Source organism: Stegostoma tigrinum, chromosome 19, assembly GCF_030684315.1.
Source record: "Stegostoma tigrinum isolate sSteTig4 chromosome 19, sSteTig4.hap1, whole genome shotgun sequence".
In the NCBI taxonomy this organism is placed as follows: Eukaryota; Metazoa; Chordata; class Chondrichthyes; order Orectolobiformes; family Stegostomatidae; genus Stegostoma; species Stegostoma tigrinum.
In genome coordinates this window covers 59,072,790-59,094,816 of record NC_081372.1, presented here as the reverse complement: position 1 = coordinate 59,094,816, position 22,027 = coordinate 59,072,790, and the positions used below count along the sequence as shown (strand labels likewise).

Genomic DNA, 22,027 nt, shown 5'->3' with positions numbered 1-22,027 from the left:
GAGGAGAATCCTTTCTGGTTCGCTAATGTCCTTTGGGGCATTACACATTGCCTTACCATCCTTACTTGGTCTGGCCTGCATGCAGATGTGGTTGACTCTTAACTGCCCTCACGGCAACTAGGGACGGGCAATAAATACTTGCCAAGCCAGTAATGCCCTCATCGCATGAACCAATAAAACAAGATTGGAAATCCAGACAGAAATAGTTCGGAAGGAAACTGGGATACAGGATGGGACAGTTCCAGAATTTAAAATAAAACAGAAGTTGCTGGAAAACCTCATCAGGTCAGGCAGCATCTGGGGAAAGAAGTCAGTTAATGTTTCGGGTTGAGGGACCCTTCCTCAAAACTGGATATTTGCAGTTGGAGAGGGAGAAGTTGCCTGAGGCGCAGTATCGCACGCAGTCATCTGGGTCACTAATACCCTTTAGGGAAGGAAACTGCCATCCTCACCTGGTCTGTTCTACATGTTACTCCAGACCCACAGCAATGTGGTTGACTATTAAACTTTCAGCGGGTGATTGGGAATGGCCAACAAGTGCTGACCCAGCCAACGACACCCTCGTACTGTGAATGATTAAAATGGGCACTACCGAGTTCCCGGACATCACCCCTTTCTCTCGAATCAATTTAAATCGAGCGTTAAACATGAGGCAAACTGAATTCTGAGTTTAAATCAGCTGCGGGTAGTGAAGACATTTTAATTCTGAACTTTCCGTTTGCCAGCTAGAGATGCAGTACTGCGTTACTGATAGCACTGACCCGTTAGTGTGTTTTTTTAACCGACGGCCGTTTATATGAAGGGGACGGGTTTATAAATTATTGGGATATTTGAGTAAATTCAAACGGCCTGCCTCGTTAATGTGAAATCCGGGCTCGCAGCGGTTCAGGCCGTAAACGGCCCCTGTGGTCCGCCGGGCAGAGAGCGGGAAGGCGGCGCAGAGAAAGAGTGCAGGAATACTGAGAAATACTGAGCCAATTTCCTTTGGAATCTCTCAGAGACTAGGGGAAGGGGCGAACTGGGAATAGTTCAAACCCCTCTCCATTCTCCCGCAAAGCCTACACAAGGGACCTACCCGCTGGGGCCTCTGATTTGCCGAGCTCATTGGCTAAATTGGACAGGGTTGCCCCTATTCGGAGCCGGATTGCCACACTCGGATTGGGGGCAGGGGTTGCAGGGGTTCCACTCCTTCTGCCCCCACCTTCCAACCAAATCGATCCCGGGGAATGTGTGTAAAGAGCTGGGAGACTTCAGCGGGGGTAAATAGAGGCAGCGAGCAACCGTTGGCTCGGCGACTCTCCTCTATTTCCAACAGAGTTTGCTCAGAATCGGAAATAGAAAGAGGCTTTGTAATAAATCACCCAAACCTGGCCATCCCAACACCTCCTGAACTGTTGGTGGATGAGAGATTGTGAGAGTAAAGGGGTATTAAAAAATACGCACAATTGGATGCCAGTAAAAAGTGAGTCATATCCATGACAGAGGTTCTGGGAGTCCCTGTTACTCACTCAGCCCCAATCCTGAGGCCGCACACGCAGGTCCCTGAACACCCGGCCATCCTGACTAGGAGCTGCACTCGCCGGCACGTTCTGGAAGGATAGCGCGGCCGTGTGCCACATCTCTGGGGCAGACGCAGCAGCTCCCCAATCCCCTCACCGAGAGGTTTGGGAGGATTCGGGGGTGGGGTGTGGGTGATAGCCACTGAGGTGTCCAAAAGATGTGCAGGTTAGGGTGGACTGGCCTGCTAAATTTCCCAGGTTAGCCATAGGAAATATAGGGTTTCAGGGATTGGGCGGGTCTGGGTAGAATGCTATTTGGAAGGCCAGAGTGAACTCGATGGGCCGAACGGCTGTGGGGATTCAATGATTCTAGGAAGTTTGCGTGAGCTATGACGTCGGAGCGAATCCCCGCCCCCTGGGCGGAGCCTGGGCTTGGGTTCCGCCTAGAGAGGGAACATTCTCATTGGCAGCAGCTCAGAGGGGGAGCACAGAGAGAGAGAGCGGGAGGCTTCAGTGATCACTAGAACCTGCGCTGCAGCGTACTTCACCCCCGGGGACGGGAACATGCTGTGGAAATTAGCTGACAATGTCAAGTATGAGGAAGATTGCGAGGTGAGAGGGAGCTCTGCACCGGGGTCATTGGGTTGCGGGGGGATGGAAGGTCGATGCAGACAAGATCTATGCTATTTTTTTGTCTGCAGCAGACCGTATTGAAGTTGTTTCTGGTGGGCAGTGTTGTCACTGTGTCAGAGTTGGGCTCTGTTTCAAACTTCGAATCTCGCTTGAAACTTGGCTCGCACTTCTCCCCACTGTCGGTGAATTGAAGGCAACTTGAGGGTGGCATCTTCAGGCCCAATATTCCGGGACATTACCCCCACCCGGGTCCTCAGGCTGTGCTGTTTGTGGGCATCTGAACCTTAACTCGAGCAATTCTTTGTTAATTACTGTGTGTGTGTGTGTGTGTGTGTGTGTGTGTGTGTGTGTGTGTGGAGAGAGACATTTCAATGCAATTTCAGGCGAGGGGGTGACCGCCGTTCTAAGTCGACAACTTTTCGGGAAACACGTTTGGAACTGAGCAAGAAGTGGTGATGTGTGTGTGTGTGTGTGTGGGGAGGGGGGGGTGATTCCAGACTTCCTCTTAGCCACCCGCCCCTTCTTCACCAAATCTTCCCCCCCCAACCCCCCACTCCGGCCCCAGGTTTAGGCAGACACTCCCGACTAGACCATCCAGTTAGACTGGTTTGTGGGGGATCTGTGTACAGTAGCGAAGGTCTGACAGAGCGGAGCAGGGAGAGGGGTGTTCAGAGGAATTAAATGCCCCTTTCAGAGTCAGGATAGGGTTGGACCTTCCCCCCGCAAAGAAAAACCTTCCCACCCACCTCCCCGAACCCACTGGCCTTCTTCCTTGGTGCAACTTTTCTTCCAGAATTGTCCCAGGTTTATTTCTGAAGCTGGGGGGGGGGTTGGTATTCCACGCCTCCACATTATTGTCCCTTCCCGAGTCTCCAGATGGGTATTTTCTGTCGATAGGGAGAGGGTTGGTGTGTCTCCGTGCCGCTCCCCCACTCTCTCACTCCCAGCGCACCACAACCGGACGGAGGATTTCTCCATCCCGCGCCCCTCTCTCGGCGTGTCCTGTCCTGCCCACATTCCCTCAGCAATCCCATCCTTTGACTCATATTCAGCAGCGCCAAGTTCTCATGAGCTCCCACAGTTACCTGGGTTCAGACTTCCCGAGGGCCCGGGGACTAGGGGGACTCTTCCCTGAATGTCCTAATGCCCCCCCCCACCCTTTCCGCCAGGAGGCCAGGAGACAGTGGGGTTTCCGAAAGAGAAACTGATGACATTTTATGAACAAAATTCTGTTCCAGCAATGACCAACTAGAACGGGATTTGAAATTCTTCTGAATCTCCTTGAAATGTAGGTTTAAAACATATAAATATATAATAAAGCACGTACTACATATAAACATATAAAAACACAATATACATACATATAAAACACAGCCGTATAAACATACAAAACGTACACATATATAGAACACATGTGGCAAATATATATATGAAGCGTGCATAAAGCACATTTTTATGCTTTACGTATATGTTTTACGTATATTTACACTTTTTTTGTTTTAAACCTACATTTCAAGGAGATTAGAGAACAATTTGAATCTAGGTCTAAATCCCCATTATTGTTCCGTTTCATTTTGGATCAAACCGCCTTAGCGAAGTGAGCCCTCCCTTCGGTGAAAGTGACTACTTACCAAGACGATTCCAATTGGAATCATTTGGAAGCCGGTTATTAACTTTCTTTACCGGCTCGGCGACTGAGGGGGAAGCTGCTGAGGTTTTCCGAGGGTATTGTTTCGGGGAGCCTCATTTTCCCAGTTAAAATACATCCGTGAGCCGCGCAGAGACTGATTCTGACGCTGGTAGTGATGGGGAAAGGAAGGTGGGCTGGGACTTCTCCAGTAGGGGTAACTGTGTGGCTACTGGACTGGGCTGGAGATTTATGAATGGATAATTGATCGCCGTGTTATCATGGAGATGTACAACTCGACCAGATATCCTAAACAAATCCAGTCCCATTTGCCAAATTTTGGCCCATATCCCTCTAAACCCTTCCTCTAGCCATGTACCCACCCAGATGCCTTCTAAATGCTGTAACTGTACCAGCCTCCACCATCTCCTCTGGCAGCTCATTCCATACATGCACCACCTTCTGTGTGAAAAAGTTGCTCCTTAGGTCCCTTTAAAATATTTCCCCTCTCACCTTAAACCTATACCTTCTAGTTTTGTATTCCGCCGCCCTGGGGAAAAGACTTTGACTATTCACCCATCCATGTCCCTCATGATTTTATAAGCCTCTATAAGGTCACTCCTCAGCCTCCGATGCTCCAGGGAAAATAGCCCCAGCCTATTCAGCCCCTCCCTGTAGCTCAAACCCTCCAACCCTGGCACCATCCTTGTAAATATTTTCTTGTATTTGGCCACCATCTGCCGAAAGCATGCGCTTCGCACATCAAATTGGCCAGGGAGCTCAATGTGGTAAAATTGGATCGTTAACTTTCTTTAAATAAATGTTTAACAACTATATTAGATGGGGGGCGGGGAGAATGAAAAAAAATACTTTCCCCCACAGATGGGGCTATAACCATCGAGGGGCGAGTGCGCTCTGTCGCGGTTCAAAATGTGTGTTCTTCAAACTTCAACGCTGGCGAAATTTAGCAAGTCTGGGAGCATCTGAGGAGAGAAAGGGTTAATGTGTTTGAGGGTCGCTGGACCTGAAACGTTAAGTCTGATTTGTCTCTCTCCCTCAGTAGTTCCTGAAAGAGTTTCTCCAGCAATTTCTGTTTTTGATTTCCAGCAGTTCTCTTTTGTTTTGAAAAGTTGTTTAATTGAGCTCTCTCTCTCTGTTGCAGGACCGACACGATGGGACTAGCAATGGAGCTCCCAGGCTGCCCCAGCTTGGAGCAGTTTCGCAGCACTTGTACACCGCGCCGCCTCTGTCTCACACTCCGAGTTCCGAGTTCCAGCCACCTTATTTCCCTCCTCCGTACCAGCCCGTGGCGTACAGCCAGTCCTCGGATCACTACTCCCACCTGAGCGACCCATACTCGCTGAACCTCCTTCACCAGCAACAGCAAGCTGCCTCAGGCTGGCAGAGTCGACAGCAGCCGGAGAGCGGGCTCTCGCAGCACCAGCGGGTTGGCCTCGCTGCACAACTGTCGGCCCTGGAACCCAGGAGGGAGATCCGGCGCCCGGACATCCTCACCCCCGGCTCCCACCACATGGACACAGGCCTGGCGGAGAACCTCAATATCCACGAGGTGGTACACAGCATGGAGGAAGTGCAGGTACTGTCCTTAATGATAGTTATCAATCTCCCTGCAACAGCAATTAGAAACAGCATTTCTAATTATGCCCATCTCAATCACTGCAGACTAACCTGTAAATGTTTAATATTGGCTGGTGGGAGTGAAGACAGGACAGGCAGTGTTTTCTGTATTGCAATAAATCAGCGGGATAGCACCACAAAAAGACAGGGATCCGAGCAGGCTACAGCCAAAACAGAAATTACTGGAGAAGCTCAGCAGGTCTGGCAGCATCTGTGCTGAGAAATCTGAGTTGATCTTTCGGATTCAATTCCTCAGAACTCCTGCTGAGCTATTCCAGTAGTTTCTACTTTTGTTTGATTTCGGGCACCTGCAGTTCTCTTGAGCTTTTTACACAGGAAACGGCTACTTGGCCCCTGTAGCCTGCTACCCCTTCCACAGAGTCATGTCTGATCTTTGTTTTAATTTTGAAAATAACGCAGAGCTGGTTTATTTTACGTTTAACCTGAAGTTTTGAACTTTGTTTTCTCTCCTCAATTTGACTTAACAGTAAAATACAGTCGCTGTAGTTCGACTGTTTTGCTTTTTCCCTGATTCCATCGCTCCAACGCCCCCAGTCGATAATTCATTCAGCGTTAAACAAAGATCTGACATGTGACATTTAAAAATAATATTGTGCAAGGAGCCCAGGTCGGGTTCCATCGCAAAACAATGAGTCCGTTGGAATACCCAGATGTTGAAGGCGGTGCATTTCAGAGTGTCAAAGCCTCGGCTCATCACCTTGCAGCCTGACATGAACGCGCACAGATCAATGTCCCACAACTCGCGCCAAGTGGAAAACTGCCCCGGAACCCTCTCAATCACCCTCACCCCACTCAGTCGTTAACTATTTTGTTGACCTGAAATCAAAATCCCTTGTTGTTTGTACTGGGCGATTTTTGTACAGCGTCACAGCAGAAACTTGTATCAACGTTCACCCTTTAGAGATAAATTGTGCAGAGCCTGTGTCTGGCTGGGATAGTCGACACCAACAACAGTCAGTGTTTAAGTGGTGACAGTTGAAAAAAAGACGTTATTTGGAACCTCTCCCTGGAAATATGCTTCAGATTTTACAATCCTTAGTTGTTGGACTGAACAGTTGGTGTTTCTGGGGGTTAGTGAGGGTGAAGCTGTCCGGGTAATTGTACATGGGATAGATCAGAAGGAATTGACAACAAGCGAGGCTGGAATTCCAAGATAACAAAGTGTGAAGCTGGATGAACACAGCAGTCCAAGCAGCAGCTTAGGAGCACAAAAGCTGGCATTTCGGGCCTAGACCCTGCATCAGAAAACCCGAAATGCCAGCTTTTGTGCTCCTAAGCTGCTGCTTGGCCTGCTGTGTTCATCCAGCTTCACCCTTTGTTATCTTGGGTTTCTCCAGCATCTGCAGGTCCCATCATCTCCGAGGCTGGAACTCCATGCAGCTGATGAGAGAGGGCCACCACTGCACAAAGCGGCCCTTTAATGGAACGGGTTTGGGAGGTGTACATCACATTCCCGGACTGTCGGAAATTGTGAAGTACATGACAGGATTGCATCCCGTTCACCGGGACAGTCAACCCTGAGGCACATCAACCTCCCTGGGCCAGAAGTAATCCTTCATATACATTGTTTAAAAAAAAACCTTGGAACTGTCTTTCATTTCCAACCCTTTCTTAATACAAAAAAGATAGTTATCAGTCATTTTCTAAATAAAATTGAAACCGTCACTTTAATATATTAGAGATAACAAGGTGTAGAGCTGGATGGATTCAGAAGAAGGGTCCAGGCCAGAAACGTCTGCTTTCCTGCTCCTCTGATGCTGCTTGGCCTGCTGTGTTCATCCAGCTCTACATCTTGTTATCTCAGATTCTCCAGCATTGGCAGTTCCTACTATCTCTGAATTGATTTTAACCCCACTTTAATATATTAACTGTGTTTCATTTTGTTTCCATTTCAAATACGCTCTTGTTTGGGAGATTTGAAAGTTTGTTTTTCCACTGAGATGTTGGGATATCTGTGTTAATGTTTCTATCCCTGTTCATTTTTCTATTCATGCCTCCTTTGCTTGGAGCAGACACTGGCTGATCTTCTCAGTATCCAGGGCAATGCACTGCATGGTTAACTGTGATAACACAGTGTGGAGCTGGAGAAACACAGCTCAGCAGGCAGCATTAGAGGAGCAGGAAGGTGATATTCAGAGTTGGGCCTGTTGTGTTCCTCCAGCTCCATGCCTGTTATCTCAGACTCCAGCATTGGCAGTTCTTACTATCTCTGAGAGAGTTAACTCTGTTGTTTCAGTCAGTCATCGCCTGTGTGTGTATTCATGTTACTTCAACGCAGCTCTCTCTCTCTCTCTTCCTTGCAGCCTCCAGAGGAGCCCAGCTTGCTCCTACAGGATCATGGCGTTATTAAGAAAGGTGAGTGTCTGTCCATCTCTGCTACAGGGCTGCTAGCAATGTTCACAGCTCAGCGTTGGTGTCAGTCTATTCAGAGCGGTGTTTGAGGCAGTAGCTGTATTTCTGGGTTGTTTGGACAAATTTCCTTTCAAATACTTACCCTCCCATCAACCAGGACATCACTGGACCCTGTCACCGGGGGAACAACTTATCTAATACTCCAGCTCTGGATTTGATGTACTTGCCACACCAGGTCCTCTGGCCTCAATCGTAGTCATCCTGGTGTACCCTGTCCTCCACCCCCACCCCACCTAACTTGATCCTCACTTCACCAGGTCCTTTATTTTTATTCACTCCCATCATATTGTTTATTTATGTTCCATCCCTTGTTGCCTTGGCAAAAGTAGAGCTGAACTACGAGAGAGAGGGAGAGAGGGGGAGAGCAATTGCATTGTCACCCAGAGAGGAGAATAATCCACTCCCAGGCCCATCTTCTCCAATTGGATGTCATCACTGGAATGGATTACAATAATCAGAGGTGTTGCAGAGATAAGGGAGTTTCTGGAGGGGTTGATCTTCATCAGAATGTCCTGCACCACTCTTCCAATCACTTCATTCTTCAACTGATCGGTGATGGGTTAAGTTTGAGTCTGGGTTTCAAGAGGTGATGGTTAACTTTATTGGACTCTACCTTTGGGACAGTGATGTTTGCTTGAGTGCAAAGTTGTGTTTTTGTTTGGTAAATTGTATTTTGTTCTAACTGAAACTGATGGGAATCTTAGTCCCATGTCTCTTCCTCCTGCACATGTACACCTGGGCTGTAACTGTTGCCAAATCTTTTGGATTGTTCAGGACTCTGCAGGAATTGAAGTTCATTGTCTAGGAAACAGCCAATAGCAAACCAATGACAAACTTGTTGGGAATGTTTCTGAAGGATGTGTTTTTTTTGGTGATAAAAATATTGGTCATAAGGCACAAAGACTGGATGATACTTCAGTGTCAGTCAATTGGGGCTAATCACTTTCTCATTGGTTACTCAGTTTGAGGGAGTGACCAGGCAGGATTGTGGCAAAACTTCCAGAAATAGATCGAACCAGAGTTGGCAACTGAACTGGTATTCCAAGAGATTTAGGGACTGGTCTCACTTGTGGAATTCCTTGTTCCATTGGCACAGCCTCTCCTGCATCTTCGTGGATTGTGGGTTGAATGACTTGTTCGTTTTGTGCATTTACTGTCATTTCTCTGAGTTGCTGAACTCTGGCCAGCGAATGGTTGTTAAGATAGAATTGACAATGTGCTTCCCCCCTGTCTGGAATCAGAGACTGCTCCCAATTGTAAACTAGGTCCATTTATACTGCAGTTTATTGTTGCTGCAAGGAGCTAGGAATGCAATTGCATTTAACAGAAGAGGTGAACTCCAGCTGTATTGGAGAAAGTGAATCTTGCCCCATCTCCGATGTGATCCCTGCTGTTGGTGATTGGTTTGCTAATGTGGAAATTCCTCAGCTTCATGAGTATTGTCTAAAACAGAAAACAAAATATCTCCCAATATTACCACTGCCATCAGAGATCCGCTGCTGGGGATCCAGCCACCCCAGTGGATCGCTTTCCAGCTCCCAGTGCCTCTTCAGCAGAATCCCCTTAGTTGCTCCAGATTGCAGCCCACACTGACCCCAAGCTATGCTTTACTGTGAAGTTAGAGCCCATGTCAAACCTACGCTTCTGGTCAATTCTTCCAGTGGTATAAAACTGAACAAATGACTGCACTTAATTATTAATATTTCAAAAAAAGGCTATGTTAGGCAGAATCGGGATCTCAGGACTCCACATTTCTTTCAGTGATGAGGGTTTGGAGGAGCGGGAGAGAGCACCTACTATCCATTGTCTTTCAGCAGCCCCTATTTTTGGTAGGTTTTGGATGTGACACCTTCCTTAGTTGAGCAGCCCAATTGTATATTCAGATTGGGTTAATAACCTGTGAGAAAAATAACATTTGCTTTTTGGCTGTGATGGGGGCGCGGGATAGATGCGAGCGAAGAAAACTGAATAGCTAGAGACAGGGTGTTCAATTCTGAGCTTTTCTTCACATTTTTCCATTTATAACTTGGTCTTATTAACTGTTGGAGTGCTTTGAAAAGAAAAATATAGACAACGAAAGCTCTGGAGTGTCATGTATTCTTTTAGCCCCTGGTGAATCTATGCTGTACTCTCTCATGGCTAATATCATTCCTGAAGTGTGGTGCTTAGAACCGCACACAGCCCTCCAGATAGGATCTGAACAGAGCTCCATACAGCTGAAACATCACTCCTGCAAGCCACAGTTGGATTTGGGGAAGAGAAGTTGTCTTCGGATGGGCCTGGTGAAAGGAACAGTTCTGACCAGGAAGAAAGCAAGACCACCACTGCTTTATGTGGTCCAGACAGATCCAGTTTTGTATCAGAGACATAACGTTTGCACTCTCCTGCCTGGGATGACGTTGATCCCCAGTATAAAGTGAGATTGAGTTCCTCCAGCCTATCAGAAGGCAATAGTGTGGTATGTCCGCCTTCCACTCCTGCAAGATTCATATCATGTTCTGGGAAATTTTTGAATGCTTTCTCATTTTGATTGATACAAAATAGTTATAAACTGAATAAGACCAAAAGACATAGGAACACGAGTAGGCCATTCAGCCCCTCAAGCCTACTCTAGAGTACATTAGACTCATGGCTGATCTGATACTCCTCACGCCCACTTTCCCAGTAAAATCAAAAAGCTCCTAGTGTGTTAGTAGGTCATTTGACCCATTGAGTTTACACCAACCCTCCAAAGAGCATCCCATCCCTATATTTCTCATGGCCAATCCACCTAACCTGTATGTCTTTGGGCTGTGGGAGGAAACTGGTGCACCCGGAGGAAACCCACGCAGACACGGGGAGAATGTGCAAACTGTGCACAGACAGTCGCCTGAGGGTGGGATCAAACCCAGGTCCCTGATGCTGTGAGGTAGCAGATCTAACCATTGAGCTACTATGCTAACCCCTACTGGTTAAGAATCTATCTCTCTCAGCTCAAATATGCATTTTAAATATACTCTGCTCCCACAGCCCTCTGAAGCAAGGAATTCCAAAGTCTCTAACCCCTTTGAGAGAAGAAATTCCTCCCCATCTCAGTCTTAAACTGAGATAACAAGGTGTGGAGCTGGATGAACACCGCAGGACAAGCAGCATCATCGGAGCAGGAAAGCTGATGTTTCGGGCCTAGACATGCGAAATGTCAGCTTTCCTGCTCCTCTGATGCTGCATGGCCTGCTGCGTTCATCCAGCTCCACACCTTGTTATCTCGGATTCTCCAGCATCTGCAGTTCCTACTATCTCAGTCTTAAACTGGTGTCCTTTTAATCTAAGGCTCTGACCTCCAGCCCCAGACTCTCTCAGGACGGATACATCCTTTCAGCATTTACCCTGTGTATCCCCTTAAGAATCATGTATGTTTCAGTGGGATCGACTCTGAATACTAGCTGCAACACGATGCTGCAGCATGTCGGGGTAACTGGGAACCTGAAGCTAATATTCCTTCTTGTTTAGCTGGGACCACCGCAAGGTGATCGGTCGTGGTCTATAACCTATTGCTTGCTGTACTGGCTCTGACTGGTGAATTCACCTTGTGTTTCTTGTGGTGTTGACGTGACCATTGACCACTGCAATCTGAGATCAGGTGCTCTTGTTTGGGTTTCACTCGGATGTCCCTTAGTGTATGCTGTGCAGAGTTCTCTCCCAGTTATTCAACTGGGCATTTGATGGGCTTGCAATGTGCATGAAGCTTACCCTCGCTGCAGGCAGTGGAAGCAGTTTTTGTACCTGGTTGGAGATTGCATTATAGCCTCTGTCATCACTCCTATCTCCAGGTGAATGTCACAAATCTAATGTTGAAGTATTGAGTGGTTTACTGCTCAGCACACCTCAGAACAGCTCTGTCCCAGACTTTGCCCTTTCTGTCTTTTGAGGGTCTTGCCTGGGGAGCTCTGGAACCTCTCATAATACTTCACGCTTTGCTTTGATTTGCTTGTCCTCAACTCAAGTAGATCCATTTAAAGAGGGCATGGTGACACAGCACTATGGGCCTGGGTTTGACTCCAGCCTTTCATAACTGTTCGTGTGGAGTTTGCATGTTCTCCCTCCGTCTGTGTGAATTTCCTCCTGGTGCTCTGGTTTCCTCCCACAGTCCAAAGATGTGCAGATTTGGTGGATCGGCCATGCTAAATTGCCCATAGTGTTCAGGGATGTGCGGGCTAGGTGGGTTAGCCATGGGAAATGCAGATTAACAAGGATAGAATGGGGGTAGGGTGTGTTTGGGTGCCTGCCCTTCAGAGGTGTTGGTGCGGACTAAATGGGCTGACTGGCCTCTCTCTGCACTGAATGGATTTCATGACAATCATTGTATCTGCCCAGGAATAAGATGTTATTTAAAATAAAAACCTCATCAGGAAAGAGGTGCATGTGTCTGTATGTCACGTTTAGCTCCACCATTTCAAACAGCATTTCTAATCTTGGAGGCATCTTGAATTTCTTATGGAGGGGGCCAATCATTGTGAATGAAGCCGGGCTGGTGGGCTACTAGGAGTCAGGTGAAAACAATTGGATCTTTCCAAAATTGACCCTGGTAGACCTTGTGAGATAGAAGTGGCATGGGATATGGACAAATGGTGAGTGCGTAGAGCTGAGGTGCAGATCAACTCTGATCTAATTGAATGGAAATCAGAACTAAAAGGCTGTGTGTTTCAAAGTGCAACTCCTTGCTATTGTCTGTGAAAGACCTTGATGTGTGATTTATGACATTTACGAATAGCCCACACATTCCTTGCTTGATGTGTTCCTAATCCCAAACAGAGCACTTGAGGGCCCTGAGGAACCCCACAACCTTTACCTGATGCTTAGATGCTGGTGACTTGAGCACATATTCCAGGCTGTAATATCAGTGTAATATAAGAGCAGTGGTGAGGTGATGGGCACATTATCTAGGGAGAAAAGTTGCTGGAAAAGCTCAGCAGGTCTGGCAGCATCTGTGAAGAAAAAAAACAGAGTTAATGTTTTCGGTCTGGTCACCCTTCCTCAGAATTCAGTTAACTTTGATTTTTTATCTCACAGATGCTGCCAGACCTGCTGAGCATTTCCAGCAACTTCTGCATTTGTTCCTGACCCACAGTGTCCGCAGTTCTTTCAGTTTTGATAATCCAGGGATGTGTGTTCAAACCCCAACACAGCTGCTGAAACTTAATTTCAATTGTTTAAAAAAAGATTGATTAATTTAAATCTCAGCTCATTGATGGTGAACCGGAAAACAATCGTTGATTGTCGCAATACCCATTTGGTTCACATTCCCTTTTCAATGGAAAGATATCCGCAGCAAAGATTCACCAGACTGATTCTTGTGATAGTGGGCTTCTCAGGTTGGTTTGATTCTACCTAGATTCAATGAAGTTTGGAAGAATGAGATGGGGACATAATTGAAACATACAACATTCTGATAGAGGAGTGGACAGACTGGATGTTTCTCCTTTGACTGTGTGTCCAGAACAAGGGGCCACAGATTTAGGATACATGATAGATTATTTTCAATGAGGTGTGGAGAAATTTCTTCACTTGCAGGCTGGCGACTGTTTGGAATTATTGACCACAGAAGGTGGAGGTCAAGTCATTATAGATAAGAAGTTTTTTTTAAGAATCCCTGGAGTGTGGAAACAGGCCAATCGGCCCAAACAAGTCACATCACCCCTCTGAAGAGCATCCCAACCCCCAACTCATTCCCCTGCCCATGTCTAACCTAACCTAACCTAAACATCCTTGGGCACTGGGCAATTTATCATGGCCAATCCACCTAGCCCGCATTTCTTCGGACTGTGGGAGGAAACTGGAGCACCCGGAGGAAACCCATGCAAACACAGGGAAAATGTGCAAAATCCATACATATGGTTGCCTGAGGCTAGAATTGAACCTGGGTCCCTAGTGCTATGAGACAGCAATGCTAACCACTGAGCCACTGTCAAAGATGTCAATAAATTTGGGAAGTAAAAGGGAACCAGGATCCAGTTTGTTCCGTCAGATGGACAGAACTATATCACATCTTGGTGACAAAAGCAGAAGTTGCTGGTAAAGTTCAGCAGGTCTGGCAACATTTGTGGAGAGATCCTGGCTGGCTAATGTGGCATTTCTGGTCACCATAGGCATGCAGTACAGATATCCTGTGTGATGCCTACCTCAGTGCTGCCAACACACGTTCAAGCCTCAACGTGAAGTGTGACCATTTGAGGAAAACATCATGCTTCATGCACAGCAATGTTCATTTTCCTTCAAAGTGGGAATAATTTTGTTAGTTTGAAGAGGAAGAGGTTTAATCAAACGATTCAAAAGGGAATTAAACTGAAATGGGGAGGAGGCAAGAAAATGGAATGAAGTGAATTCCAAATTCACACCACATTCTCAAAGGCTTTAAATGCTGGCTCAAACAGCCACACCCATGTCCCACCAGTGAACTGCTCATTCAGAGAGCTGGTACAGGCACAGTGAGCTGAATGGTCTCTTTCTGCACTATAACAATTCTGTGTACTCCTATTCCCATACTTAAGACATTTTGTTAAAGAAACTGAGTGACTGACTCATTAGCAGTTTCATTAAGGTGAAACAAAAGCTAAGAGCTAAAGTAATCTATTTGATTTGCTCCTGTGAAGTGCCTTGTTATGTTTTTAAAAAGGCGTAAGTTGAGGGTTAGCTAACACAGTGGTGATAGGTGTTAGAGTCAGGTTTCATTTTCTGTGCTGCCAGTTAATGCCAGTGAAATATTTAGTAATGGAGCCCACTTAACACCCAAATTGTGAGCCAGTATATGTCACTGAGAACACATGTCTTTGAGAAAAATCCATAACTGTTGGAATTCAATGTCTCTGCTGCATTTGCAATAGGTTTGATCTTCTTTAATCTCTGTTCATTGTCATACAGTGCTTTACTTTCAAAGAATTTAGTGAGTTTTGCACCTTTTTCTCACCCAGTTGAATCTGCTGTTGGAAATGGATGAAGTAATTAAGCCCTTGAGTGATTATGAGGAGACTGTTTGCTCCATTTCAAATTGTGTGTGAGAGATCATAGGAACTGCAGATGCTGGAAAATCCGAGATAACAAGGTGTAGAGCTGGATGAACACAGCAGGCCCAGCAGCTTTCCTGCTCCTCTGATGCTGCTTGGCCTGCTGTGTTCATCCAGCTCCACAGCTTGTTATCTCAAATTGTGTGTGTCTACTGTCCAACCTCTGACCTAATTACTGTCTCATTCTCCTCTATAGCCTTCAGTCACCTTCCTCTCTCTCTACCTGGGATTCTTAGTCTGAACCTGGCCACCCTATTACATTGATGTCCGCTTTCAATGCCTTCGCTTATCCCTTTCTCTAAACTCATGCTCAAACGATGCAGGTTGATCTAGGATTATAGAGGACCCCTTGGTTATCCAGAGCTGTGATCCCAGGATCAGTGAAGGAAGCCAAATGGAGGTAACTCCAAATGTACACAAGGGTCCCAATACCTCCTACTTCCTGTTTGATAACACAAAGTAGGAAGTATTGGATAACATTGGAAGAATAGATGATCACCCTACCCCACCATCTCCCAGATTAATAAAGCACTCAGTTTTGTGGGCAGTGTTGCAAAGTGGAAGTAAGTGGAGTGATCTGTTCTGGGCTTTCCTCTGTGACTGAGAGATTGTTGTACTGTGAAACATTAATGCAAATCTCAGGTCTGTCATTATTAAGATATGTCATCAGTCAGTCCCTGTTGCTGCTTGTGGAATCTTGCTGAATTTGCTGCTGCAGGTTCCTACATTCAAATAGTGATTAAACTCAGAAAGCTTATCACTGGCTGTAATGCAGTTTGCGGTTGCATGAGGCATTGAAAGGGGCTACACCAATGTAGGCGCTTCATTCTGTTAGTTACATGTTTGTGGTTTTCCAAATGTTGGGCCGAATGTTGCTGTCATGCTGCAACTAATAACTTTGTGTAGCCAATTTGAACAGTAACTTTGTAAGTGCTGATAAAAGCTGTTAAACTGAGTATTGCATTACCTGTGTCATACAGCCTGATGATAAATGGGCTTGGGTGAGGTCCAATCCCAGTAAAATCTCAAGGATGGGTTACTGTTATGTATTGGATTGTCATATCCATGGTGTGCTCTTGGAACAATTTACAAGCAAAGATTCACTTTTGAAGTTGAACTTTTTTGTGGGCAAGTGTGACCAATTTTTGTATAACAAGGCCCGAAAAACCAGTCAGTGACTGGATAATCTGTATTTTGATTGTGCTGATTGCAGACAGCAATCTGTGTGTAAGGCATGACCAAGACTGTGACAGGAGCAACCTAAAAGAGGCTGATCGCAAGAAAATTTCCTTGATGCAACTTAAAAACCATCGCTGGTCGTAAGTATCCTCTTTATAACCCAGTGCTCAGTTAACGCAGAGTTGTTCAGTCTTTTTGCTCCCATTTGCTGTATGAATTCATTTGATCAGCACGCACTGTGGAATTGTCCTTTTACATTTCCCAGAGGAACGTTGGTCTGTTCAGATAGGCACAGAGTGAACTTGAAGAAGCTCACTGTTGGGTACACCCCCTGGATTCCTGGGCTATGTCAAATTGCTTTCCTGCACAGTTCTGAAAGATCTTTTCTGATCCCAGATCACTTTGTTTATTTGGCCGCAGATCACACTTCAGGATAATTGAGACACCTTCACTCGGTATGTTTGCTGGTCCTGTTAATCAGTTACACTAATTCCTGATTGTTGGTTACAGCGCTGGGCTCCCTAGTGTCACTCGGTCAACATCTACAATGATCATTTTGCGGCTACAATGTCAAACATCACTGGAACTGGTATAAAAGGATGAACTGAGGATGTGATCTGAAGGCCCCCTCTCCCATTTTTCCAGTCTCTTCTCCTGAGGGTATCTGTAACAATTCATAGTTGGTGCATCTCAGTCTTGGAACAATATCTCAGTCTTACTCAGTATTTTCAGAACCGGGATTACACAGTGTAAAATTATTCAGAACCAGGGGTCACAGTTTAAGGGTACAGGGAAGGACATTTAGGTTTGAGATGAGAAGAAATGTCTTTATCCAGAGAGTCATGAGCCTGTGGAATTCTCTGCCACAGAAAGTGGTTGAGGCCAAAATATAGAGTGTTTTCAGGAAGGAGTAGAAATGTTCTTAGGGCTAAAGGGATCAAAAGATATGGGGGAAGAGGGAACAGGGGTATTGAGTTGGATTAGCCATGATCATATTGAACGGCAGAGCAGGCCAAAGGGCCTACTCCTGTTTTCAATGTATTTGTTGGTATCTCATTTAGCCCTCACACAGCACTCAGGCCCTATGTAGTGTCTTGTAGCTGTTCATAATAGGACTGTTCGAACATGATGTAACACACCTTTGAAATAGCTGGGACTTAAACCTTCTCGTCCAGGGAAACCAATACATTGCAGGGACCTCGTACACAATCCCTGAGCCTGATGTGATTTTGAGTTGATTGATTCGATTTACTATAGTCAAATGTACCTAAGTAAAGTGAAAAGTTTTTTGTTTTGTGAGCAGTACAGGCAGATCATAGCAAACAAGGACCTACAGATCCAGGATAATAAAATGTGAGGCTGGATGAACACAGCAGGCCAAGCAGCATCTCAGGAGCACAAAAGCTGACGTTTCGGGCCTAGACCCTTCATCAGAGAGGGGGATGGGGGGAGGGAACTGGAATAAATAGGGAGAGAGGGGGAGGCGGACCGAAGATGGAGAGTAAAGAAGATAGGTGGAGAGGGTGTAGGTGGGGAGGTAGGGAGGGGATAGGTCAGTCCAGGGAAGACGGACAGGTCAAGGAGGTGGGATGAGGTTAGTAGGTAGCTGGGGGTGCGGCTTGGGGTGGGAGGAAGGGATGGGTGAGAGGAAGAACCGACCCCACCACCCAAGACATTTTTCCATCCCCACCCCTGTCTGCTTTCCGGAGAGACCACTCTCTCCGTGACTCCCTTGTTCGCTCCACACTGCCCTCCAACCCCACCACACCCGGCACCTTCCCCTGCAACCGCAGGAAATGCTACACTTGTCCCCACACCTCCTCCCTCACCCCCATCCCAGGCCCCAAGATGACATTCCACATTAAGCAGAGGTTCACCTGCACATCTGCCAATGTGGTATACTGCATCCACTGTACCCGGTGCGGCTTTCTCTACATTGGGGAAACCAAGCGGAGGCTTGGGGACCGCTTTGCAGAACACCTCCGCTCAGTTCGCAACAAACAACTGCACCTCCCAGTCGCAAACCATTTCCACTCCCCCTCCCATTCTCTTGATGACATGTCCATCATGGGCCTCCTGCACTGCCACAATGATGCCACCCGAAGGTTGCAGGAACAGCAACTCATATTCCGCCTGGGAACCCTGCAGCCATATGGTATCAATGTGGACTTCACCAGTTTCAAAATCTCCCCTTCCCCCACTGCATCCCTAAACCAGCCCAGTTCATCCCCTCCCCCGACTGCACCACACAACCAGCCCAGCTCTTCCCCCCCACCCACTGCATCCCAAAACCAGTCCAACCTGTCTCTGCCTCCCTAACCGGTTCTTCCTCTCACCCATCCCTTCCTCCCACCCCAAGCCGCACCCCCAGCTACCTACTAACCTCATCCCACCTCCTTGACCTGTCCGTCTTCCCTGGACTGACCTATCCCCTCCCTACCTCCCCACCTACACCCTGTCCACCTATCTTCTTTACTCTCCATCTTCGGTCCGCCTCCCCCTCTCTCCCTATTTATTCCAGTTCCCTCCCCCCATCCCCCTCTCTGATGAAGGGTCTAGGCCCGAAACGTCAGCTTTTGTGCTCCTGAGATGCTGCTTGGCCTGCTGTGTTCATCCAGCCTCACATTTTATTATCTTGGAATCTCCAGCATCTGCAGTTCCCATTATCTCTCACCTACAGATCCAGCCCAGTTCGTCCCCTCCCCCCACCGCACCACACAACCAGCCCAGCTCTTCCCCTCCACCCACTGCATCCCAAAACCAGTCCAACCTGTCTCTGCCTCCCTAACCTGTTCTTCCTCTCACCCATCCCTTCCTCCCACCCCAAGCCGCACCTCCATCTCCTACCTACTAACCTCATCCCACCTCCTTGACCTGTCCGTCTTCCCTGGACTGACCTATCCCCTCCCTACCTCCCCGCCTATACTCTCCTCTCCACCTATCTTCTTTTCTCTCCATCTTCGGTCCGCCTCCCCCTCGCTCCCTATTTATTCCAGAACCCACAACCCATCCCCCTCTCTGATGAAGGGTCTAGGCCCGAAACATCAGCTTTTGTGCTCCTGAGATGCTGCTGGGCCTGCTGTGTTCATCCAGCCTCACATTTTATTACCTAAAGATCATAGGTGGCTTTGACAGAGCAAGGCAAACAAAGTTATAGCTGCATAGGAGGTGCAACAGAGCAAGATCAACATTAGGAAGATCAACATCATTTGAAGTTAAGAGAGGCCCATTCGTCAGTCTAACAAAAGCACAGAAGAAGCTGTTATTGAACCTGTTGGTGCGTGTGCTCAGGCTTCTGTATCCTCTGCCTGACGGAAGAGGTTGTAGGAGAGCATTACAGGGGTGGGAGGGGTCTGTGATGTTGGCCGCCTTTCCATGGCAATAAGAAGTGTAATTGGAGTCCATCTGAACACACAACCTTCTAGAGTGGGATCAGACACACTGATGTTCCACCACAAGTTGGTCCTGAGCTGCTTGATACAATGTGACATCCAGATGAAGAGTCGATGTGGACATTCCAGCTGATAAAAGCTGGGGAGCTGTGTCCAATTGGACCAGCTCTGGTGCTGAATGGCTTTGAGCAATTCACTTTGTACAAACACAAGCCATAAGCCTGGGATCCTACTGATGGATACAGACAACTAACAGTTTGCTCAAATGATCTCACCATCAGAGCATGGTGAGCAATGTCGTTAATTTAAACTTACATCTTTTCATAGCTGCATTTTGTTTGTAGATGGTTAGAGCTGTTTAGGTGACAGTGGGCATGAACCCAATGGCAAGGGGCTCTTATGGTGCCCTCACCTTGGAGCTGGGAGGCCTGGATTCAAGTCCCACTTGCTCCTGAGGTGTCCCACTTGCTCCTGAGGTGTCGAGTAACTTCTCTGACCCAGTTAATGCAGAAATAACTCTAGCCCTAGAAATCAACAATGTTGGTTTAGGCCAAGCTGCTTGGTTTCCTCCCAAACTAAATATGCTTGTTCCCTATAGTCTCGCTAGTTATTGTTCAGCAAGTAATTATCTAATTTCTTGCTACAAGTGCTTGTATTGTATTCCTAATGCAATGCATGCCAGATCACAACACACTGAAAGCGTTTCTCATTTCACCCCTTGTTCCTTTGCCAATTATCTTAAATCCCCTTGTTATCTACCCTTTAGTCTATCAAAGTCACTTGTAATTTTAGACACTTCTATCAATCTCTCTTCTCTGCTGGAAGATGAACACTCTCACCTTCCTTCACCTCTTCACTTAAGAGCTTCCCTCACTGTACAACCCCCTGAATATCTATCTCCGAGTTCCTAAAGTGTGGGACCCCGAATTGCAGTCCCTATTCCAGCCAGGGCCTAAACAGTGTTTATAAAAATTTACCACTGCTTCCTTGTTTTTGTACTCTTTATTTCTAAAGTTCAGGAGCCTGTGCGCTGTTTTCTTAACAGCTGTCTCAACTGTCCTGCCAATTTTAAAGATTTGAATATATAAATCCTCACACCTCTCAATTCCTGCACCTGTTTTAAAATTTAGCCCATTTTAGTTCCTTCCAAAGTAGATTTGAAGGTGATACCACACTGGTCACTTATGTTCCCCAGAGGTACATTTACACATTGCTTTTCCTCTTCAGCTCAGCTATCTGAAGTTCATCCACCATCACTACAGAGAATGACTACTGATCCAATTTGGTGCTGCCATTTCCCGGTTTTTACCATTTACCTGTAATCGCTCCTAATCTGCTTTACACACCCCATAATAAAAGCTTGCCATCTCACTCACGAGCCCTAGTGGAAACTTAACCATCCAAACAAATTTTAAAACTTCAATTAAACCTTTTCAATGCTTGTCTTTCATTATCTCATGGTATTATGCCTGAGTGCCCATTGGAGATCCAAGATTGAGTTCAGATCGGATTGTCGGGACTTATCCATGGTCAATAATTTAACTGCGTTTGGATTCCTCAAGAGCATTCTCTGGATCCTAGAACCTGAATAGATCTAAAGTGCTCAGCATTTCTAGACAACAAATCTTGCTCCCCTTGCTATTTATTACCAAAATCTTTATTATCAATTTCAGTGGGCTGAAAGAAAAACTCTACCCTCTCTTGAAATCATGTTATAGAGCATTTTACAAGAGCCAATTTAATTTGGCAAAAGAAAACATTACTTTTACTATGTTCTTAAAAGGAAACCATTCCATAAAATGCCTGTCCTCAAGTAATTGAGCAACAGTTACCAAAGGTCCTGATTCTGTTTAAACAAATGAGGTTTAAGGTCTGTTGGTTTCACGGCAGAGGTTGGAGGTTGGTTTGATGGTAAACACTTCTCCACACCCTGCCACCCCTCCCCACCCTAATCACTCCATCTTGGAGTGTGGGGTAGGATGTTGAATTTTAAAAAAAGCACCAGAAAGGCATGCAGCAATGTTGCATGCCACTGTGCTCTGACAGTTTCTAATATGTGCCTGATGTTCAGAGCTCAGATTTCAAATAGAATCCCCACAGTGTGGAAGCAGGCCATTTGGTCCATATCACTCCTCCAAAAAGCATCTCATCCAGGACCCCACAACCACCCTATCCCTGTAACCCTGCATTTCCCATGGCTAACCCAACTAGCCTGCACATTTCTGAACACTATGGGAATTTAGCACTGCCAATCCAGCCAACCTGCACATCTTTGGACTATGGGAGGAAATCTGTGTACATGGGAGAATGACAAATTCCACACAGTCACCCAACAATGGAATTGAACGTGGGTCCCTGGCACAGTGAGGCAGCAGTACTAACCACTGAGCCACCATTATGCTGCAAATGCTGAATGGTCTAGCAGAGACAGCAGTACAGTGGCAATGTGATGAAGGCTCCTGACCTGAAATATCAACTTTCCTGTTGCACTGACACTGCCGGTGTTCCTCCTGCTCCACACTGTGTTGACTAACCTCCAGCTGCCTACTCTCAAATGTCTGCAAAGTATCAGGAATGCTGCTATCA

The 22,027-nt window shown here is 46.6% G+C and overlaps 1 protein-coding gene across 2 annotated transcripts in view; it reads left to right on the top strand.

Annotated features, from left to right (window-relative positions):
* Positions 1-22,027, top strand: part of tfap2c (transcription factor AP-2 gamma (activating enhancer binding protein 2 gamma)) — a 138,700-nt gene that overhangs the window by 5,550 nt on the left and 111,123 nt on the right. The window contains exons 1-3 of one of the 2 annotated variants that reach the window (XM_048549650.2): positions 1,979-2,111; positions 4,922-5,356; positions 7,722-7,773. In XM_048549650.2, coding sequence (XP_048405607.1) covers positions 2,064-2,111; positions 4,922-5,356; positions 7,722-7,773 — 535 coding nt within the window. In that variant the 5' untranslated portion in view covers positions 1,979-2,063. Of the gene's footprint in view, positions 1-1,978; positions 2,112-4,921; positions 5,357-7,721; positions 7,774-22,027 lie in introns of those variants that run through there. The other variant, XM_048549651.2, reaches the window with a different exon arrangement.